This window comes from Lathamus discolor, chromosome 5, assembly GCF_037157495.1.
Source record: "Lathamus discolor isolate bLatDis1 chromosome 5, bLatDis1.hap1, whole genome shotgun sequence".
Classification (NCBI taxonomy): Eukaryota; Metazoa; Chordata; class Aves; order Psittaciformes; family Psittacidae; genus Lathamus; species Lathamus discolor.
The window spans coordinates 96,529,186-96,555,554 of record NC_088888.1 but is presented as its reverse complement, the minus strand read 5'-3'; the positions used below and the strand labels follow the sequence as shown (position 1 = coordinate 96,555,554).

The window sequence follows — 26,369 nt, the reverse complement described above, 5'->3', positions numbered from 1 at the left end:
AGCAGCAGATAAAGCCCTTTCCAGTACTTAGCTGGCCTGTAATCAAAAGGTTCCCTATATCAGAGGCCACCTTTGACAAGCTCAGCATGGTTAGGCTTCAGAGCATCTCCCCCGTCTCCCCAGGACACCACGCATGATGACTGACTAGGAATCTTTCTTGCTTGCTTTCCACAAGGCAAGATGGGAGTGCCTTGCTCACATATCCTGTGCCAGTCCCTCTCCAAAATGGAGCTGATCCACCCTGCCCTGAAAAGAAGAAACTCCTTAAAAGCTGGGAAAGCAGTGGGGGGCAACACCCCCCCCCCCCCCCAAAATAAAACCTGTGACTGGAAAATCTAAAGGGGCAAAGAGAAAGGCAGAAGAAATCAGGCCAGATGAAGCAGGATGTAATCTCAGTGTCTCCACTATTGAAATCTCGGCATGTTTCAGAGCAAAAATTACAATGTCAAAGAAAAGGGAATGGTTTTGACCACTGAAATTCAGATTCTTTCACTTTGTTTCTGCAAAAACAAGGTCAAAATGAGCTTTTGCAAGGAGGTATTTTTTTCTTTTCAAATAAGAAGAGTTCAGGCTTTGTTAAAGAGCTACTAAAAACTTGCCACTTAATGCAGACAGAAGTGGAAATCAGAAGAGATGTCAGGAAAAAGTGGAAAAGGTAAAAACCAGTTCCACCTGCAAGAGCAGACGAACAATGACATTGCTGCATTTATGAATGCTACAGCAAAACAGCGTTCACATCCTTGGTACCTAAGAAAAAGACCTTGTGCACTGCTTTATTAAAAATGCCGGCTTCACTGCAAGATCACACAAACAAGATTCAAAAGCTGTGGTCTCTCTCAAAGGCACCATCACGCAACAAGATTATAGACATTCTTTCACGTTCTCCCAAGTGCAGAGAGATGATAAAGCCCATGGTGGCCGATTCACATCTAAACAACCGCTACCCAGCCTGTGCAAGAAGAGCAATTAGAGTAAGAACATCTGCAGCATCTTAAACACCACAGCATCTTTCAGCAGACAGCCAGTGGGTGTGAGCACAAGTAAGCTGAAGACAGACTATAAGCAACCATGGAATTTTCATCTTTTTTTTCCAACAGTTTGCTTTTAAGCTGGGCTCAGCCAGGGAAGAAAGGCAGGCTCCTGATCAACCTCCCTTTCAGGGCTGCGCTCATCAGCAGGGTGTCACGGTTGAAAGGACTGTTGGTTTAATAGCTCACATTTGAACTTCTAGGAGATAAAGGTGAACAAGCTTTTCTGCTTGGCAGCACTGACATGAGCCTGTATTGTAGACTAAGTCTGACCTAACAACACATTTCCATTTGGATATTGCAACCAACTTTTTTTAACATTAAAGTTTCAACACCCAACCACTATTAGGTCATTGTATACAGCAAACATACCTCTATTTTTTAATATCAAAGAAGTTTCAACACCTAACCACTAACTAGGAAATCCTGCACAGCAAAAATCCCTTAATTACATCCTTAACATTAACCTCAGGCCAAATCATTTGTTGATACTTTAATTTGCAGAGAGGACAGGCTTAAAGCAGCTACCTGCTAACCTGATGAATGTGGGGAAAACTGCTTTTCATGCTACTAATGTCAAATGTTATTCCAACAGCACAAACCCAGTACGTGACAGGATCGAGATACTTTTAGTTTGTAAATTCGTGATCACAAGAGCCTGGCTAATGGGGCTGGCAGCTTTCCTTTCATCGCCTTGAGCTCCTCCACACCCAGCAGAAACTGAGCTGTCACCTTCCTGCAGTCTTCACCAAGGAGCTACCTTCACCCAGGACACAGCTGGGATGGAGCAGGGTCCCACAGGCACTAACACCACTGCAACAGTGGGCTCCCCAAAAGTCCTACGTACTTACAAGATGATGTGTCTCAGACAAAACAGGGACATGTTGGGCAAGGAGCTGGCCTTGTCCTTCCCCTAAACGTGTGATGCTAGGAACTTACTGCGTGGGTTAGACTGAGACAGGGAGTGACAAGAAAAGTAGTCTTTTATTTCAATTAATATTTCTTGGCATTAGGCAGATATTAAATAACACTGGAATGCACAAGACTATTAACATATTGACAGCAAAAGGGAGGAGGTGTAGCCAAGTTGAGAACAGCAGTGCGAGTCACATCACCTTGGGGCACTCAAAAGCCATTTAATGCAGCGACCACCAGAAAGTAGGACTCCACTGAGAAATACAAAATGAGGATGAACTCCTTTCAGGTCTTTCGTTAATACAGTAACATTGGAACAACTGACAGTAAAAATGAACAAATATTTGCATTCAGGAATTAAACAGAGTGAAATATCCACGAACTGCTAGTCATGCATTTCTTTTGGAACAGCAATTTGCTAATGCATAAATATCACAAAAAAACCCAATCTCCAAGATTTGAATAAATCACAGACAACTAGAAGAAACAAAGCTTGAATTCTATTTTATGCCTTAAATAAATGACCTAAATATTTAAAATTTTACTTCACCATATATATATAATTTATATATATATTAAAAGAAAGTAAAGACCATTAGATAAGTGCAAGCAATTTTCCTCAAAAAGAAAACTGGAACCATGCCCAGGAAAGCTGCTTTTTTTTTTTTTCTTTTTTCCTTTTTTTTTTTTTTTTTAACTTTCTACTCCATTCAGTCCATTATTTTTTTTAACTTAGTAATTTCTCAAGCAAAATAAATTATCTACCATCTGCTATGTCGGGTTAAAGTCCTACCTAGCATCTTCTTGGGAACTACTTCTTACGGCCTAAGTGAAGTGGTATCTCACCAGCGGTTTGAACTCTTTTGCAGCTGCATGTAAACATACCTTTTGATTAATGTTTAAACTGTGAGGAGTGAATCGTAACGTTACAGGGAAGCAGGAACGGAGCTGCCGAAGGAGAGCTGCACTGGTGTTAGTGAGGGGAGCGAGCGCTGGTTCGCTCGGACACACACACACACGCACACACACACATCTGGCAATGGGGTTTTATCCGCGAGGTGTGGAGGGGTGTTTGAGAAGGCATCCGTTTGCAAGCAAAGCTTGAAGGACACAAGCCGAGATTCTCTGTGCACACTGTCCCCTTTCATTAGAATTGACTCGCGCTGCTGGGGTCGCACTGTAACAACCGCACAATGGAGGGATCGCTCTTGGCACCTTTGATGAACTCTTCCAGTGACAGTTTACCTGAAAGGGAGGAAAAACCAGAATGAAAATCATTCTTGGAAACTCCGTTGTTGCTGCCACCATCGCTGTGGCTTAAAAAAAAGCCCTCCTCACTGAAGCAACATATGTATATTTAATCTATCACAAAGGCATCGAGGGGAATTTCGTGCAATGCACAGCAGCCAAATCCAACTCAAGCCCTTAAGCCCAGATGATTTTTTCTTCTGCAAAATAACCTAGCATAATAATTGTGGGTTTTTTTATTTAAAAAGACAGTACCAAATATAAAACCAACTGTTCTAATATCACTTGGCAGCTTTTTGCCCAGAACCAGACTACACAAATTGCATGACACATAAACACAACGTATGGTACCTGAACACATGCATGCTTTGAAAATGATGCTTATATTAGTATGAAATTTTAAACCTAAATATCCCAAATCTCTCCATTTTGCCCCCTTGTTTATTGTGACACGTAGGGCTGAACAGCGATGGCTTCTAGTGCACCTCCGAAGTCAGGCTGGAGAGGGCTCTGAGCAACCTAAAATCTAGTTGATGTCCCTGCTCACTGCAGGGGGTTGGACTAGATGACCTCTAAAGGTCCCTTCCCACCCCAACCTTTCTATGATTCTACAAGCCACTTGCTGTGCCCTGCTGCGTACACAGGAACAGGACAGGTTTCAAAAGGCAGCAAGAAATGCCACCCTTGGTGGAGCCACCTATTGCCACGTTCCTGAGTGGTTTTGGGTTTACACATCTTCAGTTTAGGGCAGATGTACTGACTTAGAGGGACCCTGTAACAGTCTGTGGGTCCGTAAAGGTGATGTCTGGAAAAGAGACCATGAGGAGCAACCACCAGTCTGGCATCCAACAGTCCCATGGCACAGCATGGCACAGCATGGCAAGGAGGAAAGTTCCCATCTGGTCTTCCAGACCTCATCCAGGGGTGAATCCAGCCTTCTGGCAGGTTCTTCCTGAGTTCACGACCAGTCCCTTGCACAAATGCCATCAGAAACCTGGGAGCAGCTTCTGCCTTCCCTGCTATCACTAACACTCTCCTGCTCTTGCACTCTGAGCCATGGCAGAAATGAGCCATAGCAACTTTAATGAGAAATGAAACAGTTTTCCCTATGAACCTGAGGAGACAAGCATTTTTGGCATCCCTGACACCATATACAGTGATCTCCCACCTACCTTGTGCTCCCAGCATGACCTACCCACACTCTCATGCAACACTGCAGGGCCATCCTTACCCAACCCAAACTGCTCTGCTTGAGATAGGCAGGACCCATGGACAAACATCTGGCACTTGGTAGCTGTCTGCTGCCACTTTTGGCCACGTGTTCCCGAAGAGAGGGAAGCACAAAGCTCATTGTGGCGGTTTTCACCAGCCCCCAGATGCTCCCAGCCTGCAGGAGGATGGGGAGAGCACTGAGCTCAGTGGCCAGCATCCAAATCAGGTCAAACAGGGAAGAACAAGGAGACCTTCCTCTTGTACAAATCACAGAAGTTTAAAAACGAATAGCACACTTCTGTCCTAATTTCCTACTTTTAACCTAGTATTCCCAAACCAAGTGTTTTTTTAAGTTTTTATCAGCCCACAGGAGTACTCGTAACTATGAGGACATTTATTAGGACTAGTAGGTCAGGTTGGACAGGGCTTTGAACAACCTGGTCTAGTGGAAGGTGTCTCTGCCCATGGCAGGGGGGCTGGAACCATATGATCTTTAAGGTCTCTTCCAACCCAAACCAGTCTATGATTCTATGATTCTGTGATTTATTAGTTTCCCCCCCTCCTCGCAATGCTTAAAAGCAAAGCATCAATCAAAATCTACTTGCAATGTCTGACAGTCAAATGGGGAAGGGGAAACATTTCCATCCACCAAGAGCACATACGCTTCTCTGCGCACAGACTTTATGGCCTGCCACTGCATGGCTTGCAGGGCATTTCCCTGGGGATAGGATGACTTCAGTTGAGCAACGAAGTGCAACGGATGTATATGTAGCAGGTTTTCTGACCACTATGTTGCACATCTGCATGAGCCAGTTCTTTCTGCAGAACAAAAATATTTTAATCATGTTATTTTAGGGCCCTCCACATGTGAAGTCAGGGGATGAAGTGCCAGTTTTTATGAAGTCAACAGTAAAAATACTCAAGGACTTCAGCAACGCCAGGAGTATGCGCCAGGGACTGCAGCAGCAGATGACAAAACGCAGCCTTAAAACTCTCTTAAAGACCTTTTTATAGATAATATCGTATTTTTCCAGGTCTTCATATCTCAGTGCTAAAACCACAGTTTTGCTCCTGCTGAGCACATCAGTCGGATACAGCTCCTAATTCTGAAGTGGGCAGCTGCCACCTTGGGTGCTGCTGGGGTAATTCCGAGGGAAAGCTCCACTTCAACTGGGACAGAGGAAACATGTCAGCAGATTGATGGGCAGAGGAAATTGCTCACTTTTGCCTATGTTTTCGAGCCTAAGGAAATGAGTTAGCTCAGGTGGAGGGGTTGTGACAGGTACACTGTCAGATAATTCATCAAGTGTCCGTAATTGGTTTGGGATCTGTTACATCCCCCTGACACGCATGCTGCAACAGAGCAAACACTGCAGGTTAGCATGTGACCGTGTGCATATGTACACATGCCACAAACACGCACAGAAAATAAGTATTATGGACCCAGCAGAATTTTTACTTTCAGGTACCCAGCCAGATCTCGACCCACATTACTGATGACAAGCCCAGGAGTGCACCCTGTCAAGGGCAACTAGAGCAAGATCTCCAGCCTAGTTCACCTTACACCGAGAAAATAACCCAAAGATGTTGGAGTCAGGGGAGTTTCAGAGAAGCCTCTGCAGAAGGGGATTTACCCATGAGATGTCAGGGAGGGAATACTTCCCTCCCAGTCCCCAGCAGAAATATCTCACCCGCTGCCACTTACACACCCTATTTGTTATGGACCGCAGATGCCCACCAAAGCCATGCAGAGACCGGAGGCACTGGTGGGGCCAGGCCTGCCCTCTACCCCTCTCCTCAAATGCCATCATCTGGTTCTACCAATGCCGGTCTAGAAACTTCTATTCCTAGAGCCTAGAAAGGGGTGCCAGTGGAGATCCTACCATCGTTGTTTGTGTCCATCTGTCTGAAGATCTTGTCTGTTCGCTTCTCAGGGGTGGATTCATCTTCCGGCATTTTCATTACTGATGAAACCATTTTGTAGATTGCCTGAGCATGAAAAACACAAAAAAGGAAAAAAAAAAAAAGATATAGGAAAAACATGACCCAAATGAAAAAGCATCAGGACTGAGAAAAAGACTCTAAGCCTGCAGCAATAAAACCAGGCAGCTGACCCCAGCAAGCAGCTGCAGGACTTCATAAACCAAAACAAACAGGAATTTCTGACTGCAGCTTTATTTTTCTTTCCTGTATTCATTTGCACTTCAAAAGAAGGTCCCACGCTGCTGGGTCAGTTTAACTGAATGTTAGGGTCTAGATTAATATACAAGCAGGACTGAGCTAAAATACAGGAGGTAATGGTGTATAATTCTCTTTTCTGCAACTGAGCAAAGCCACTGCCTCTTTGGCTGGCTCAGCATACACTCAGTTATGCGTATGCATATAAGTTGTATGTATTACAGGTGAATATGAAAATATAGGAATAGGGGCTGTTTTTCTTTGCGGAAGGGTAAGGAAACACATTTTCAGACTTATGAGAACATGAATAAAGAGGAGATCTCTTTAGGATGTCTAAAATCCAAGCCCTCCTCCTAAATTATCCCATCCCAACCATGAGGACCAACTGCCAGGGCACTGGCTGGGTGCATTATGTGTTTCTCAGCGTCCCCTGCAGTGCACTAGAGACACATCTCAGCTGCAGAGCAGATGGCAACCAGCCCACTGCTGAGGCCAAGCCCTGGCTGGCACCTGGGGCAGGGATACAGGGGCTCTGCTCTGCCTGCCCCCCAGTATAGCCCATGGGTTATGAGTCCTCAGCCTCTCAGAGACAAAGACATGCTACAGCCTTTCATTCAGAGCTCACGTTGACTCAGATTTGAAATTTCAAAGTATTAATTTTGAGATTAATCAGGTCAGTAAAATTTGTATTTAGGGTTTTCTGATCCTATCAATGTCCCACTACGAAATCACCAGGGAGACATGCAAGACTGGCTGCGGGCCAGTTGCACAAGCACCCTGTTCATGGCTCAGGCCCTTTCCTCACCTGCATCTCATAGGTCCCACCATGGACCCCAGTGTCCCTTCGGGGACCATGGGCTCAAAAGCCTCCCTGGTGCAAGAGCAACCAGCTCAGCACACCCTTCATCTCCAGCTCCAGCTGTCCCGGGGGAAAAAGGTTATAGCAATACAAGTAGAACACAAAAAAGCAGAGACAATGCCTCACCTGCACTATTTCTAGCATTTCCCCACGGCTGATGTACCCGTTACCATCCAGGTCGTACATACTAAATGCCCACTTCAGCTTCTGTTCCAGTTTGCCCCGAGAGGTGACACTCAGGGCGATGATGAATTCCCTAAAGTCAATCGTCCCATCACCGTTGGTGTCGAAGGTGCGGAATACGTGCTCTGCAAACTTTGACGCGTCACCGTAGGGGAAAAAATTCGCATATATCTTTTTGAACTCTTCTACAGTCAAATGGCCCGTGGGGCAATCTTTTAGGAAGCCCTTGTACCACTCCTGCAGCTCGTGGTCCGTGAACTCGGTGTTCTCGCGCAGGTCCTGCAGCACCTCAGGGCGCAGCTTGCTGTTCTGCTTCCCCATCCTCTTCTGGATCTGGGTTCACTGGCTGCAAAGCAAAAGAGCATCTGCCTCAGCTCCAGCCACTGGAGACACAGAGGAGAGGGGCCAGGGGCAGGCAGAGCCTGCTTGGGACAATGGGAAAAGAGGAGAAAAAGGATGCTATAAATCACTAGGAAAATATTTCATTTGGCCTCTTTTCATCTCCTCTCGGCTCTCTGAGTTACTAGGATGCTGTGGAAGGACAAGGGAAGCTAATTTGTGAGGGATTATTTGGGAAATATTAATTATTATTTGGGAAATAATAAATGTCATTATTTTGTTTCTCTGCTACAACCCCTCCCCTCTACCATACGGCTTGTGATGCCCAGGTCTGGATTCCAACTCTTGACCCGCTCCAACAGGCTGATCTGCTGTGATGATGGTAGTGGCAATGCAAAGTAAATCCATCTATTCAAAAGTGAAAGGAAGTGGGGGTGAACAAGAAGCAGGAAGGGCAGACGGCTCTGTGCCAAATGTGTTTTCATTGTCCAGATGCTCTTTGAAAACCATTGGCTTCTGGAGCATCTCCTCCCTTGGCTTCTGGAGTATCTCTTCCCTGCATCTCTCCTCCCCCAGCAGCCCCACAGCATCTGATGCTACTCGTGGCACCCCAGAGGTCACAGAAGGGTGCAGCAAGGGTAAGCTCAGCACAGCCCATGCTCAACAGCATCATCCCGAAAGATTTCTCCCTCTTTTTCTCAGCTGTGGAAGCTGCATGAGTAGATGAGTCGCTGCGACAACAGCACTGGCACAAGGTACTTCATCCTTTCCAGCAGATCGCAACCCTCTACCCTCACAGACAAGCAGAGAAAGGGCTTGTTAAAGCAAAATGTTCAGCAAAGCAACTCCTTTCAGGCTTATTGTGGTTTATACTTTTACATAAGCTTCTTCAGTAAGTTCAACATTCCCCAGCGTGAGCAAAAGGGCATTTTAACCTCAGGTTTTACCAGGATGTCAGGAGGGGGCTGGGTTTGTCCCCTCCCTTGACAATGGCCGTGATGTGTGGGTGACCACACACCGGTGAGACAGCCCAGCAACAGGAAAGCTTCTTCAGCAAAATGAAGAATGGTAAATCTGCAGTTAGGAACAACAGAAAAACACCCCAACAAAACCACAGTGTAGTTTTGGCTTTTACCCTTTTCAGCCTTTTGTGGGTTCCCAGTAATGCCAAACTGAGCTGCCAGGTAAGGGGTTGAGCTGCATCTCCTTCCCCACACTTGAGAAGCTCATTCACAAGCTTTGCACAAAGTCACATCCAAACCCCTGCGACTGGTCCAGCATAAATGACACTTCTCTGCACAGCCCCATCTGCCCATCAGGCTTGCTTGCAGCCAGTGCAGAAGGCAGGCTAGTAACAGGCCAACACCACACGGCTATTTGGAAACTGCAAGAGCTGAGCAGAGATCAGGAAAAATATAACAGAGGGGGTAAGCACTTCCCAGAGATTAAAAATCCCAGGCATGCATAAGAACCTAAGAGGAAAAAAAAAGGTCAGCAAGAAATAAGTTGCTCTACAGCAGAGAGGTTTTCAACAGCTGAATTTAAGCTTGTTTTATTTGTATTCCACTTAGTCTCTGCATTGCCTCAGCAATGTAAAAAATCCACATCCTGCTCTGTGGCTTAAAGCTCATAGACAAAAAACAGCCAGCTGCTCATTAGTTCAGTGCATCAGGCTTAACAGAAAACTGTGTTATCATTAGCACTTGTGTTTTCTAGAAAAGCTGCCAGTATTTCAGCTACAAAGCTTTATTTTTGTCCATTACACTGCAGTTTTCTCGGGGCCCCTGACATACCTCTGCATGCTCCCAACACAGAGAGATGCTACAGCTCCCAGTCCCTGCCAGTATCAGCCCTAGGAAATCACTGGGCTGTCCTCCAGTTAAACCACTAACTCCAAGCTGCTCCTACCGCCTCTTTGAATCTCGTCCTGCTCCAGATATTAATCTTTGCAGTGCAAGGGGCAGAAAACATGATCTTCTACTCTGCTGCAGTCAATTTGCAGAAAACAGTGGCTTGGAGCAAATAATGAATAGACCTTGGACCTTTTTTTAAGAGCAGAAATTGTAGCACTGTGTTTCTGTCCTTGAGCAACAAGGTGCCTTTGGTGAACTCTTTCACTTCATGATGCTTGCGTGCTTTGTAAGAACTACTGTCTAAATACTGCCAAAAGCAGTCCCTGCCTTGCCAGCCAGTGCCTCCGACTCCTGGGAGAGGAGCAGGAGGACAAATGGCAAAGCCTGCTTAAAGCAGGAGCCAGACTAAAGCAGAAATAACCTCAGCTTTAATCATGCACAGGGTTAAGGGACTGTAAAACTTCCAAATGGTTTGAAAAGGTTTAATGCCAGTTCTCTACGTTCCTATAATACCTTTATTATTCCTGTTCCCCTTAAAATAGAGGCCCCTAAATAAGAGAGTGAGGCCGCATCTGGAATATTGCGTCCAGTTCTGGGCCCCTCTGTTCAAGAAGGACAGGGAATTGCTTGAAGGAGTCCAGCGCAGAGCCACAAAGATGATTAAGGGAGTGGAACATCTCCCTTATGAGGAGAGGCTGAGGGAGCTGGGTCTCTTTAGCTTGGAGAAGAGGAGACTGAGGGGTGACCTCATCAATGTTTACAAATATGTGAAGGGTAGGTGTCAGGATGATGGAGCTAGGCTTTTTTCAGTGATATCCAGTGATAGGACAAGGGGCAATGGGTGTAAACTGGAACATAGGAAGTTCCACGTTAACATCAGGAAGAACTTCTTTACTGTAAGAGTGACAGAGCACTGGAACAGGTTGCCCAGGGGGGTTGTGGAGTCTCCTACACTGGAGATATTCAAGGCCCGCCTGGACAAGTTCCTGTGTGATGTACTGTAGGTTACCCTGCTCTTGCAGGGGGGTTGGACTAGATGATCTTTTGAGGTCCCTTCCAACCCTTGGGATTCTGTGATTCTGTGATTCTGTAAGATGTTATTTTCATTTATTAGATTTCACTACTTCTACTAGCGGTAAGATGTATCCTGTTATTTGGATGGATGCTCATTTAATATCAGCTTCAAAAGCTTTATTTTCAAGTAGTCTTTGCATTCAACAAATTACAGGTTATTTCAACCCTTTCTCCTCTTGTACATTGTTTTCTATCAGAAAAGTAATATGCAATGCTCTGAACACAATCCTTTTTTGCATATGAGCTTTCTGAAAGGCTTCATAATGCGTTCAGCCCAAATGTAACCCTGCAGTTGTTGCAACCAATTTGTTACAAGTAATTAAATAACCAACATTAACATTAATTTATTAAAGCCCATCTAAAAAACCCAGCTTCGCTGTGAATTGTGTTGCTGGTAGCTCCTCCAAAATGAAATGCCTAAATATCTCATTAATCATGACAGCAACCCCTGCTGCTGGCATCCAACTGACATTTCATTCGATTGCTATAAAATGCTTTCATCAAATCACTTTCCAGAGGCTCAGTGGCTGCTTTAGCCACAAGACCACTTGGAGGATTGCTGCTAATGGAAATCGCAGGGAGCGGGTTTGGGATGCTCAGGTCACTCGTGTGATTAGGACTGTGGGGTGTTTTTTTAAGTAGCCAGTACCAGCCACATCATTCACAGCAGTGGGTGTAGAAGGCAAGGGAGGAGGGATACCCTTGCACCCAGTGTGGCCCCAGGTCTGCTTGTCCTTCAATTCTGACCAAGCCAGGGCAAAATCCAGGGAAGCAATGCTACATACGCAGCAATGAGGTCCATGCCTACTTAGTGTGAAGAGCAAAAACCCTCAGAGCACTGAGCACTATCATGGCAGCAACAAAAATAACCACAGGAATACCCTTGAGATGATCAGACAAGGAAAGGTTGGAAGTATAATTGCAAACCAGTAGACGTCACAAGTGTACCACTGCTCATGAAAATGATACTCAGTCATGATGGGGAACAGGGAGAAATGCAGATGCATTATTGATCCTGTTTCACACCAAAATTTTTGTTAAAAATCATACAGGGCTGCTGCCTGCCCGCAATAAGCTCAGTTTCCAGCAGAGGTGCCAGAGAAATCCTACCTGAATATATCCTCTGTCTTTCTAGGATCACCAAATATAAGCAATAGTCTCATAGCAAAAGCCTAGCAATGAGAAAAAAGGTCTTTCACTGAAGCCAAGACACACACCCGTGTCCTGGTTTCAGGTGGGATTGAGTTAATTTTCTTCCTAGTGGCTGGTACAGTGCTGAGGTTTTTTGCTTTAGTCTGAGAATAGTGCTGATAACACACTGATGGTTCAGTTGTTGCTCAGTAGCACTTACCCTCATCAAAGACTTTTCAGTCTCTCACACTCTACCAGTGAGGAGGGACAGAGGGAGCCAGAGGAGGGCAGAGACAGGACACCTGACCCAAACTAGCCAAAGGGGTATTCCATACCATAGCACATCATGCCCAGTATATAAACTGGGGGGAGCTACACGGAAGGCCGAGCTCACTGTTCAGGTTGGGGTGGGCATCGGTCAGCGGGTGGTGAGCAATAGTATTGTGCATCACTTGTCTGTCTTGGGATTTATTTCTCTTTTTGTTGTCTCCCTTTGTATTCCTCCCCTCACTTCCCGTAATTCTTACACTGTTCTTATCACAACACACAGGTTTTACCTTCTCTTTCTGATTCTCCTCCCTGTCCCACTGGGCAGGAGGTGAGTGAGTGAGTGGCCTCGCTTATACCATGACAGCCAGCTATGCAGCACTAGGGTGAGTAACTAGCTAGCTCCGAAACAACTGAAGTAGCAATTTTCTGTTTTTACCGACAGATGGACTGGTTGTCAGCATCCACACACTGAAGTATTTGAAATACTTCTAACAAAGCTCAGTGCATCCTACTTCTGTGTGAACTCTCTGTCAACCGCCAGTTACTGCGGGTAGCAGCATTCTCCGAGCACGTAACCCAGACAGCCAGAGACCAACCCAGCTTTTTTACTGCAAACCTCCTGAGGCAAAAGCCCCTTGAGCTGAACTCCTCATGGGATTCTCTTAGTGAATTAGTCACGGCTGCAAAAGGAGGAATGACTCCAGAGATGCCCTTCCTTGTGCAACCCCCTTGGATACTGATTTAGTGGTAATAAAAAGAGGAAAATTGATGAAATGCTTGTCTGTAGGACATAGGTTCTTTCCAGCAGAGAAAGGCAGTGCACAGAGACACGGAATAAATACTCTTTATATTATCTGAGCTACCTGCTTTGCAGGGGGAAATCTAGCATTATTTCTCTTGCAGTGCTCATTTATGAAACAGAACAAGCATGTCTGAGATCTGTTGTGGTCCTGAAGCTGTAGCACAGTGCCTCTGGGACTGCAGGAGCCCAAAGCAAATGAACAGCACAAGCCAGGCAGCAAATACTGCTCTAAGTTGGTCTGAAATGCAAGAACCATTCCTAGAGGGGTGAAAGGTTTTTTTACTGAAACACCTGACCTGTCAGATCTGTCACTGATGCCTTCTGCCTTGGGGTGCAGAAGAAAAGACAAAAGGATTTAGCCCACAGGGACCCTGTGAGCATCATGTTAAGAAAGGCTTTGCTTGGAAACACTATTTCACAGTGATTGCAGCCAAATACTGGCACAGGTTGCCCAGAGAAACTGTGAAGCCTTCATCCTTGGAGATACTGAAAACCCAACTGGACATGGTCCTGGGCAGCCTGACCCTGCCCGAACAGTGGGGTGGACTGGATAATTTCAAGAGGTCCCTGCCAACATCAACCATTCTGTGAAATAACCTCAATATCCTTTTCCCGTGGCCAGGTGAAGACAAGAGCCATGAAGAGGGCAATTCAGCCACCATGCTGCCTTGCTCTGAGGCTGTATTTTTAAAAGTTTGATCCTTGCATTTAAAAGGAAAAAAAAAAAAACCAAAAAAACACAAACCCCACCAAAAAACCCCCCAGGTAGCCCAAAGAAAAGCCTCAATCACTGAAGATCTGTGGGGCCACACTTCAGGAACACACCCTTACAGAAAAATGTTTTGGGCCCTGTTAGTGCATCACTGCTCACCAACCCAGTCAATGCACAGATGTATTTAAGAAGACTCCAGCTCCCGTGGGCCAAGCTGCAAGAGGGAGATGGGTTATTGAGCACTTCAGCTAGCAACAAATGCCTGGTGGTAATAAAAGATCATGTAGCAAAAAGGCTGCAAAATGGGATTATAACGACATCCTCTGGACCATGGTCAATGGGTCTGATCTGAACTGGGATGGGAAATGTGCAATTACACGGGCCTGGGACAGATAAGGAACTCTGGAATAAAGAGCAGATTTTGTTGCATGTTTTAATGCCAGTATCCTAAGCAACAAGCGCTGCAATAGCGAAGGCACAGGATATACAAATACGTTGCTATAGATATCGGGTCCTGCCTGGTAAAAGTCATGTGAACTTCTTTCCTGCCCTGTGGCAAAAGCAGTGCTGACACTCATACACCAGCTACTGCGGCACCTGCTTCGTCTTCCCAAGCTGTAGACATAGGGTCAAAAGTAACACCTTTCTGACAGAGTTCAAAGCACAGCAAGGAAAATCTTCACCTCTTGAAAACTTAATAATAGAAGCAGCAAGACAAAGGAGAAACCTCAATCAATAATGCTGCAAAAAATTCAAACCTTGCAGAAATGCTGTGGAGTTTGAGACAAGAAAGAGCTGAAGCTCCTTCCTCCGCTGCCTTCAGGGAAACAAAGAGAAACGAAACCTGACAAGCGAAGAACAGACCACACTAAGTAAATGAATGGGCTTTTTACATTTTTCACTTTCAATGGCTAATCATGCTTTTATTTAAGGAAGTACCACTGCTTACTTGCAACTTATTTTCACATTAAACCCCTTCCAGAAGCTTATTAAAAAAGGTGGGAGAAGGGGAAGGATCACCCTCATTTTCAGTTCCAGAACACTCCATAACAATTCAGGTATGTACACTGAATGTTCCTCCGAGAGGCGCAGTGAACTGGTAACAGACCTCAAGCCACCTCACTTGGTAAGTTTATCCATAAACACGTACTCAGGAACTGTGTGGTCTTGAAAACCTGATTGCACATCTGGGATGAGAACCCATTATAGATAACCACCTACCCCTAGCTCGCCAAGCAAAGATATAATTACAAGGCTCCAATCCTGCAAATAGCTGTGAGAGGATTATTTCCAGGCTAGCCCATTAATTTCATGGAGTCAGCTGCACAGGCTGAAACCTAAGAAATTCACTTACAGGTCTCTGGATTGCTCCTGTCTATTGAAGTCACTTTGCTTGGGATTATAGTCCTGATTAATATGGAAAAAATCAATTAGTCTCTGACATCCAGCATCAGTGCATTAACCTGTGAACAATTTTACATTTGCATTATTGGTATGGGGTGCAAAGGCATTTGCAGATGACAGTGGCAACACCTTCCCAGCCATTGCAGTCACTGCAATGAGCCAGGGCACGCTGGTACCCACTGTGCCCGCCAACACTGACCCCCATCACCAGGAGGTGAGGGTAAGGTTAGAAATTTCCTGCAAAGAAGAAACAGCACCACAAAACACCCCCGAACATTCACAATTTGTTGCTAATGAGGAAAAAGGAGACCCGTGTTGGGACAACAAAAGTGGTAGTTCCTCCGGGAGCTCTCCATAATGTTCTCCAGCTCAGGGTGGAGAGCTTATTACTGTAAAGGACACATTTCTCAATGCAATAAGAGTAGCACAGAAATATTTCAAGTAAATTAGGAAATTGGGTTAATTTGGGTGGGAGCAGATTGGGCAGCAATGTGGCTTGTGATTGCAGCCAGGAAAAGAAAATCATGAGTGGATCTTCCTCGTCTCCTCCCTTCGCCCTTTCCTTTTTTTTTAATGAAGCCAAGGGAGAAGCAGCCAACCCTATTTTGTCTTCAGACGCTCTGCAAAGTTGGCAAGGCTTAAACAAAAATAAATTACAGTCTGTTTACACAATATTACAGAGCAAGGAAAACATGTCAGCACAATGCCTTAGCGCACAAGGTCTTCTTCTGAGAAGCTTGGGTTGCATGAGGAAAAACCCATGTCACTCTCTCTGAATATACTATTGTGATATGTAAATCTAAATAAAGCTCTGTGAGTGCAGGCCTGCAGGATAGGGGAAGGGGCCTGATGTGAACTGGGAAATCAGGGAGAACATGGGTCCCTTTTAGAAAAAGTGAACAGAATGTCAAAATCGGCACAGGACATTAATTTTTTATGTAAGTAACCCCATAGAATTAGCATGGTTGACACTGGATTTTCATATGATGCATTTATTTAAGTGATGAAGGTAAATCACAGAATAATTCTCTGCAGAAAACCCACAGTTCTGGGAGAAAGGAAGCTGGATTAAATTTTAGAAGAATTAGCCAAAACACGGCAGTCTAAGAGCCAGCTAATGGCACCTGAGCAAGCCCTATAGCATCAGAGCGAGTCATGGGGAGAAAATGAAGTTTGGGGGCAATGACACTTGCTAAAGAGACAGTGATGGATGACAATCAGCCCTCAGAGGCTGGTCTGCGAGACCATCCTTGCTGCTAATGATGCCTAAATGAAAAAAAAAACCCAAACAAGCCCCAAATCAGAAGAGATCTGATGTCCTTCTCCCATTGTAGCTAATGTGCTGGGATACAGAGGTTGGAGGAATCGAGGGGATTTCAGGATAGCTAATTTGAAACAGGGAAGAGAGCTGGGTTTTTTTCTCAAAGAATGGAATGAATTCTTACTTTATTGTTTTTAAGAAGCATTATTTAGTATGCTTAGTAAAAAGTGCTCAGAATTGTGGTTTTGGAGATATGCCAACTAGCTGCCTTTAATGAAACTTCAACCAACATTTATTTCAATGCTTGATTTAAAATACTGAAACACTGGAGGGGGGAGGGGAATCAACCCAAAGGGAACAACTGTCACTAATATTTTCACCTACCGAATACATGAATATTGCTAACAATTTCTACTACTATCCAACTTTTTGTTCCAAACATGTCAAATTAATAAGTGCATTATTTTATTACTTGATTAATCTCGCTTTTTAATCAAGCTTTTTTTAAAGAGATCATCACTTCAAAATAGCACAAAACCACTGGTTAACCTGCTTGTAAAAATACACTCCACTAAACCAAAATTCTTCTCAAAACACTGTTGTCTTCAGTGGCAACGACCAGTGATAGTAATCTATTTGTTTCACACTGTTATATTCTTGTTTGCTGAATGACAAAAGCAAAACTGAAGTTAAAAATTTAAAAGCAAACCTAGAGCTTAATTTATTTTTTTTCTTTGGAGAGGTGCAGAAATCCTGTGAAAGAAAAACTGTAAAATAACTACATGAGAACAGCATTCCACCCATAAAGAAGAAACTTGGTTCTGCTGGATGCAGCAATTCAGGCATCTGAAGACCAAATCTTCTAGTGGTAGGAATCAGCCCAATCTCTATGCTAGCTGAGGGGTGAAGGTACCAGCCTCACAGGGATCTTATTTATTTATTTATTTATTTTTTAAATCACAGAGCCAAAAGTGCAGAGACTAGTCACATGCAGGAAAGCCATGTCCCCAGCACACATCTTGGACAAGAGCATCACAGGAGGTTCATGCTCAAGTTAGTATTCAGGACAGCCACGAGCCTTTGTGCCTTAAGATCGTAACCCCAAACACCCCGTACTGAATTATAGCAATATAATGCTAAGCTGGGATGTGGGAACCCATCTGGGGCAAATGTCCTGCTGTCCTCCCGGGGTGGCAAGGTCTGCTCATGCCAAGGGATGCTGGGCTGGTGGCTCCCCACAGGCTCCCTAGAGGTGAGGGCACATGCGGGTGTTTGCCTAAGGTAGTGTGCCTCAGAGGGGTGAACTCCAGATCCAATGGCTGCAGGGATAAGAAGGACTCTGATGTTCCTCTTAGGTGGATCCTGACCACAAAGTGCCATTTTCTATACCCACTGCAGAGATAAGAAGGACATCCTCGCTTAATCAGTGGTGATATGATAGACCATCTCTCTGGCCACACATAACGCTAAGTGATACAAGTAATACCCCCTCTCATCTCTTACTTCAGTTCCCATCTTTAAAAATAGGAGATCTCCAGAAAACAGAAGATATCACATTATTTTGTGACCAGTTCCTACAAAAGCAGTAGAAACATGGGCAACACCCCCTCACTGAGCTGTCATGGACCCCACTTACTGGACTCCAGAAGACTCCTTTTGGGTCCAGAAAAGGGCAGGAAAGCTGGCAAAGGATGTGGAGAATAAGTCTGATGAGGAACAGCTGAGGGAACTGGGGTTGTTTAGTCTGGGGAAGAGAAGGCTCGGGGGGGACCTTATCACTCTCGACAACTGCCTGAAAGGAGGTTGTAGTGAGGTAGACCGGTCAGCCTTACCTCCATCCCTGGAAAGATGATGGAACAACTTATTCTTGACTCCATCACTAGGCATATCAAGGATGAGGGGGTCATTAAGAACAGCCAACATGGTTTTATGAGGGGGAAGTCATGTATGACCAACCTTATAGCCTTCTATGAGGAAGTGACTAGGTGGAGTGATGATGGTAGAGCGGTAGATGTAGTTTTTCTTGATTTCAGTAAGGCATTTGATACTGTCTCCCACAGCATCCTCATAGATAAGCTAAGGAAGTGTGGGCTTGACGATCAAGTAGTGAGGTGGATCGAGAACTGGTTGAAAGGAAGAAGGCAGAGAGTTGTGGTCAATGGCGCAGAATCTAGCTGGAGGTCTGTGACTAGTGGAGTTCCTCAGGGGTCGGTGCTGGGACCGGTGCTGTTTAATATTTTCATCAATGACCTGGATGAGGGAACTGAGTGCACCCTCAGCAAGTTCGCTGATGACACAAAACTGGGAGGAGTGGCTGACACACCAGAGGACTGTGCTGCCATTCAGCGAGACCTGGACAGGCTGGAGAGTTGGGCGGGGAGAAACTTGATGAAATTTAACAAGGGCAAGTGTAGAGTCTTGCATCTGGGGAAGAACAACCCCATGTACCAGTACAGGTTGGGGGTTGACCTGCTGGAAAGTAGTGAAGGGGAAAGGGACCTGGGGGTCCTGGTGGATAGGAGGATGACCATGAGCCAGCAATGTGCTCTTGTGGCCAAGAAGGCAAATGGCATCTTAGGGTGCATTAGAAAGGGAGTGGTTAGTAGGTCAAGAGAGGTTCTCCTCCCCCTCTACTCAGCCTTGGTGAGGCCGCATCTGGAATATTGCGTCCAGTTCTGGGCCCCTCTGTTCAAGAAGGACAGGGAATTGCTTGAAGGAGTCCAGCGCAGAGCCACAAAGATGATTAAGGGAGTGGAACATCTCCCTTATGAGGAGAGGCTGAGGGAGCTGGGTCTCTTTAGCTTGCAAAAGAGGAGACTGAGGGGTGACCTCATCAATGTTTACAAATATGTGAAGGGTAGGTGTCAGGATGATGGAGCTAGGCTTTTTTCAGTGATATCCAGTGATAGGACAAGGGGCAATGGGTGTAAACTGGAACATAGGAAGTTCCACGTTAACATCAGGAAGAACTTCTTTACTGTAAGAGTGACAGAGCACTGGAACAGGTTGCCCAGGGGGGTTGTGGAGTCTCCTACACTGGAGATATTCAAGGCCCGCCTGGACAAGTTCCTGTGTGATGTAGTGTAGGTTACCCTGCTCTTGCAGGGGGGTTGGACTAGATGATCTTTTTAGGTCCCTTCCAACCCTTGGGATTCTGTGATTCTGTGGGTGTCAGCCTCTTCTCCCAAGTAACAAGTGACAGGACAAGAGGTAACGGCCTCAAGCTGCTCCAGGGGAGGTTTAGATTGGATAATAGGAACAATTTCTTCACAGAGAAGGTGCTCAGGCATCGGAACAGGCTGCCCAGGGCAGGGGTGGAATCACTGCCCTTGGAAGTGTTCAGAAACAGTGTGGATGAGGCCCTCAGTGACATGGTTTAGTGGTGGCCTTGGCAGTCCTGGGGTAACAGCTGGACTTGATCTTAGAAGTCTTGTCCAACCTAGTTGATTCTATGATTCTGTACCTCTCCCAGCAGCTGAGTCCAAGGCAAGCAGAGGCTAATGCAGCAGCACGGCAGGACACCTCCAGTCCCAGCCCATGTGCTAAGTAGCTGCAATTTTCATTAATCCTGAACATTCAACAGTATGATTTGTTTTTAAGTGTATTCACTATAAACTATGCAGAAAAGAATTATGGCTGCCTGTTTCAGAGAAAGGCAGTGCCCCATACCAGAGGAGACAGCTGAAGACCCCTTGACCCAGACACACATTTTCAGGGGCACCAATAACAGCCCTAAGAAAATCCTTTCTCTCCTCTGTCATTTCTGTGTGGCATTCAACACTCAAATGCATATAACCTCATAAGTAAACCATGCAATCAGCACTCAAGACATCAGTTTTTTCATTAACCTCCACCACAGGGCTCCATCCCCAGCAGTATCCACACCAAATGTGCTTTTCTGAGCGCTGCAGGTAAGGGCTGCCTGGAGCTGAGCCTCTGTCAGCAGGCTGGGTAAGACAGCAAATGGAAAATCAAATCATGCTGAATTTTACAACTCTAAGTGATGCCAGTAGTGGCCAAATGGGTGTACTTTCCTCCCTAACTGGGTATGGTAACAGGAAGGAGATGGGATGGTTGTGAAGCAGGAAGCACCCCGACGGGAGGAATGAGAAGAGCTGACCTCCACCTGAAGCACATCCTGTCCCACCGTCTCGGTGCCACACTGGTGATGGTCTTGACTGTAAAAACAGGAAATGAGTGTCTTCTTTCAACAGCAATGTTGAAGGTGGACATGCATGGGGGAGAAGGGAACAAGGGCGAAAACCTACTCCTGATACCACCTTAAGGTCTCTCTCTTAGATGGCACTATCTTCATGAACATTTTTTTAGCGAACACAAAGAAAAAGGAATCTAATCAGTAAGTTTTTAACATATCAGGCCATGGACAGATAAAGCTCTTCTGGGTCCAGGCACACCGGAATACAGACCTTAGCCACTTTGTGACTCATTACTCTGATCTCTGAAAAGAACCTAAGCCACAGCTGATATCAAGTGCTAGCCAGCTTCACTTCTAACAGGACTACAGAAAATGCTACTAAACCTAACACTTTCACTAACTTCTTGCCTTTCACAAACAAAGATCCACAATAGCCACCATTCCTTTTTAATCTTCCCTCCCCAAGGATGACATACCTATTTTACTGGAAATTTCCAGCAACTTTTCTGCACCAGGAGAAGGTATCCTGTGTGAGAAACCGTGTCAACAAGACCCTTCCGTAAGTGCAACATTTGCGTAACATCAACACAATAATTTATCATTTATTTTTTCCTCCTGAGAGGAACAGGAAAAAAGTGTTTAAAGGACGCGGCAGTGGTTAAAAGGAGGGCTATGATGGTGGAGGAATGTGCACTAACTGAAAGTTTCTGAAGTGATGCCTTCTCCTGGGGTGTGCAGACATCATCTTTCAGCACACAACAGCGAGGCCACTTCCCTTTGCCTTGAAGCTTGTGAACAGCTTTTAGTCGGCAGTATGAATGTTGAAAAGGGATGGCCAACAAATGTACCACCTTATGTACCGACCTCAGCGCCAAGGGGAGTCTGCTCTGAAACTGATGTACATGTTTGGCATCACACTGGCATCGGGGAAGATGTTCCTGGCAGAGGAACGTGAAGCTTTACCTGCTCAACTGAAGGCAATCTGGAGGATCTACCTGTTACCCCCAGCTGATGCTCTGCCCAGGCTGAGCCTCCCATTCAATCTCTTGTCTCTCCCCTCTGCAAACACAGGCACAATGCTGCTGCTGGACTTTCTTGAGATATACCCAGCACAACAGAAATAGTCCCACATTTCCCCCCCATGCTCTGAAGAGTATGCTATACCTTAAAACCATTCATGTGGTTAACATCATTATTTCTTTTTTTAGCTTCTTGACCCTCTATCGCAGAGATCATGACTTGTCAAGACTTATTTTGAAACCTCCCTTAAGTTTCACAACTAAAATATAGCAAGCATCAATCAGGCTCCCAAAGAGAGGTCAATCCCCATATTCCCTCTCTGCAACACCATTTCTAACTGCAGGAGGGCTGGTGGGGCAGGGTGGACAGACAGGCATTTATATATCCTGCAGTCCAGCCGAAGACAGCCCTTTTTGGCATTCTGGTGCCAAAACCTTCTGTTTTGGACACGGAGAGGAGCTGCAGCTGAAGATGACCCCACTGAACAACGGCACATTGCCCCATTATGCTGGGTTTTGGAGCAACTCCAAGCAGGGTGGGACTGTAAGGAAGCGGACAAAAGCTTTGGATAGAGATCTACGGGGAGGAAGTGCTTCCTACTTCCTATACTCCACAGAAAGGACGAGGGCTTTAAATAACCCTCCTCCAAGCTCTGCTGAAAACCAAAAGGGTTGCTGCTAGAAGAAAGTCCTATCTGGCCGAGACCTGGATAATGGCTGCCGGGGGTCTCCCATGGGATGCAGCCGCTCCACTGCAACAGTTCTCAACACATTGGTGGGAAGGGGAAGGCTGAGCTGCCCACAGTCTCACTGTGACCGGCACCATCCTGTTAAAAAAAGCCTGTGGAAAGCCCGGGACAGAGCATTCAGCTCCCCCACCAGAAGTGCAGAGCTAGGTTTGCCTGCTGAGAACATCCTTTGCTGAAAAAGGAAAATCTGGAAGCTACATTTACACTTTGCAATGCCACCTCAACATCACACTGTTTCTCAGCCCCATTTACCTTTTAGCCCTTTCTCATATGGCCTACAGGGCTTCAGCAGACCCTTTATTCTGATGGATGGAGACACTCAACCTGTTCCTTTCATCCATCCTGGCTCTTTGCCTCCCTGCCCACCTCAGCAGCCACACCAGACCTTCCCCCATTACCTTCCTCCTGCCTCTTGCATAGTCCCATATGTAGACCATGAACACTGGAGCCAGGACAACCTGTAGGTTGGGCAACAGTATGGATAAGCAAATACTGGCATTGACCAAAAAACACCCACTCCTAATGAATACTAATGGGAAATTACTTTGCTTGAATTTAACAGAAACAGACCCTAAATACAGTAATATGTATTTGCAGACCATACAGAGCTTTCCTCTGTACAGTACTACACCAGTTATCTGTCCATTTTAATGTACATATTCTGTTTTCACACCTATCACCTGTCCTCTTCTCCATCCTGAGCACCAGCCCACAGCAGAAAGCTGTTTGTTGCCTTTCAACCTATCCTTAGTGTGCTGGAGCACTCACTGCCTATTAACTCAACCGCAGAATCTTGTGCTGTGCCAAAGTTGCTTAAATCTATGTATCAGGTATTTTCAATGAGGTGGAAGATTTAATAGTGGAAAATAAGGGAGAGAAGGAAGGAAACCACAGTTTTGGAAAATATCAGGCTAGACAGATTAAGAAGCAATGTGGAAAAAATATACTTCAAATTATATTCTCAAAACGAAAATGAAGATATAGTCAGGTCAGAAATAACCAAGTTGAGCACACATTTCTGCTATGGTCTCTGTTAAGAAAAGGCATTGCTTTGAAATGGGATTGAATAAACAAACTTCACCTTCCTGGAGGAAAAAATTAGTTCATGAATGGCTTTGCACAAAGCAATTACCCACTGGTTTGGAACAGACGTCTGTGGTTTTGACCTGCTGAGATAGCTATCGAAACTGTGCTTGGTCCAAAACTGGGAGAGATAAAGTTATCAACTCCTTCCCCATTTTTCAGGGAGCAAAAGAGTCAGAACTATTTCTCATAGCAATTATCTGCCAGGTTCTGGCAGATAGGGTTCACTGGACAAGAAAATGCGCTCAGTAAATGTACTGTCATAAAACTCCTGGGTTTTCTCCACTAATTCATATTATGGCAGTACAGTGAGCACCCAGCTGAGAAGGCGGCTTTGTTTGGCTAAAATTAGACGAAGTGCAATAAAAAACAGCCTGTGGCAACACCAAATTCGCAGCCAGGAGTGACAGGGGCAGACCTGCTTGAGTGCCAGCCCTGTAGAGGAGGCATACCCACCATGGGCATGCAATGAAGCAAAGACACTTAGTGCCACTGTTCCTGCAAAATTTTGTCTATTACAGGTTATTTCTCTTGTTGCTTCCAAGCCATCTCGGTGTCCTATAAGCTTCCATTACTCAGTTTTGTCCTAATCGTTTCCATACACAGCTATGCCAGAATGGATGTATCTCAATATACTTGTGTTTTGATGTACTCATTGTTTTCAATATTCCTGAAGATGAACTGCTCCTCTTGGAAACACCATGTTTGGGCTCTGATATGGCAGATGCAGCATCACTCACTGACTTTCTTCCTGAGCTTCATCCCAAAAGCCAGCCAGGCTTTGTTCCTACCATCCCAGTCACAGGCTTCACTCCTCTACCAGCTCAAAATCATCTTAACTTCTAGCCCAATTGTATTCAGTGCTGGTGACCCCATCTGCTCTGCTACCAACACCATCTTCTCTCAGTCTTCCCCGCTGCTACACACAAGGACAGAGAGCCATCATTCCCACATCAGCCTTGGCTTTCCTGGCTTAACTGACCAGGCTCTTCTTGCCCTCTTTGAGACACACATTTGCCCTTTCTCTATGCCATAGAAATCCTCCTCTGCTCTTAGTGCAGTGACAGCCTCCCGACTCCTAACCACTGGGACTGTAAGTGCCATCCTGAACAAGGTCTCACCTCAACACCAAGTTTCCTTATCTGCAGTGAGAACTCATCCAAGAAGGGGTTTTGACTTTTCACCTTAGTGCGTTGGGTCAATCTGTGTTCAGCTCTGTCTGGGCTCTTCTCTACATTTCCAGATGATCAGCTTCTACCCCATTCAGAGATGTACTGCCCCTGCATTTCATGCCTTTTCGGTGACTATCCCCAGGGTTATCCAGCTCTCTCAGAACCATGTTCCGATCTTCCTCCACATTAATCACAAATGGCAGTGTTGTGGTATTAGACTTCTGTGATCTGTGCCTTCCCAAATGAGGAGCTTCAAAGCCCATCCACTGAAAAGGTCTAATGAAAGCAATGTAAAAGCTCAGTGGAAAAACAGTGTTAAGAAGTAAGTGATCCAACACGTTTCTGGAACATCTCGACATGTAAAACCTACTGGTGCAAGTCATACAATGACCTTCCAGTTTCTTCTCCAGCTGTGAGAGGAGATGGAGAAAGATCACTTCTACTGTTCATCCAGTGTGAGAACAGGAATAATGGTGTATTTGTTTCATAAACAAAAAAGCAGGCTTGTACAAAACCAAACCAAACAAATCTAACCACAGCCTTAACTAGAAGAGACCACAATCACTCTCTATTTGCTATTCAACAGGATCTGTGTATTTGAAAACATTTCAGCAAGTGCAGCTTTTCACACACATATATTTCTATTTTACCTAAAATTAAGGTCTTTTTCCTCCAAAAGGGGTAGATTAAAATCTCACATATCAGAGGAACAGCTGTAACAAAGTCCATTAGGCAGTTTGCTCTGAAAATAAAATAAAAACACCCACCTTAACTAGAGCAGTGAAAAACGGACTGAAAATACCTGAGTGCTATGAGCAGGTTGCAGCCCCCCTGGAGCATGAGTCGTCTCAGTATCTGCTACAGGGGCAGGTGAAGCAGTTCAGCAAACACATGCTCACACATGCTTACAGACACATGGGGCTTACAGTCAATGAGAGATTTCCCTCTGAGAACACTGTTTTTTGGTGACATCTAAAGAAGTGTGCCCTTTGCTGCCTTACCAGACCATGGGTGGGACCATGGTCATCTGGCACAACTCCTCCCCTAGCTCCAAGCAGTGCTCTCACTGGGGCAACACAGCATGACTCTCTGCAAACCAGGAAGGCACCCTGGATTGGGTCATTGTGCAAGCAAATGCATGGGGAAAACCCATGCAAAAACACCACAAGTTTGCCAAAACTTCAGGCTATGCCATAAGGGTGTTTGGCTGTACGCTGAGGCACGCAGGTAGCTTTGGCCAAGCACAAGCCTGCTCAGCCAAGCACTTGCTCCGACGGCCCACCACTGACAACACATCAGTTGTGAAAAAGCCTCAAACCCCTGCATGTCTCAGCATGCCACTGAAAAAATCTGCTTCATCCCCCAGAGTGACTTTTCCTATAGAAAGTGACTGGTTTTTGACTGAAACTGCTCTTTCCAGCAGGGAGGGGAGCTGCAGCCGCACATTTCTCCAGGCTGTGCCGGCAAGCCATGGGGCTGCCAGGAGCACTGCAGGCAGAGCTTAGGGAGCTCTGCAACAAAACAGCACCACTCTCTACCCACAAATAACTCCACTAAAACATACCCGATTTCTTGATGCTGCTATTGCAGGCACGGAAATAGTGGTGCCTGCAGCTTTCCCAGAGAAAACTACGTCATGCACACACTCTAGCCTGTGCTACGTTTAATAGGAGCAGCCTGGTTTCATGTATTCATACAAGCAGTGGGAGATGCTTTGCTAA

General features: G+C 45.5%; 1 protein-coding gene across 3 annotated transcripts in view; it reads right to left on the bottom strand.

The window, feature by feature from the left end:
* Positions 1–1,993: 1,993 nt before the first annotated feature.
* HPCAL1 (hippocalcin like 1) overlaps positions 1,994–26,369 on the bottom strand; it is a 64,416-nt gene continuing 40,040 nt past the window's right edge. For all 3 annotated transcript variants that reach the window (XM_065681617.1, XM_065681618.1, XM_065681619.1), the window contains 3 exons: positions 7,567–7,969; positions 6,287–6,392; positions 1,994–3,188 (listed from right to left, as the gene is read on the bottom strand). In XM_065681617.1, the coding sequence (XP_065537689.1) occupies positions 3,091–3,188; positions 6,287–6,392; positions 7,567–7,944 (582 nt within the window). In that variant the 5' untranslated portion in view covers positions 7,945–7,969 and the 3' untranslated portion in view covers positions 1,994–3,090. The remainder of the gene's footprint in view (positions 3,189–6,286; positions 6,393–7,566; positions 7,970–26,369) is intronic.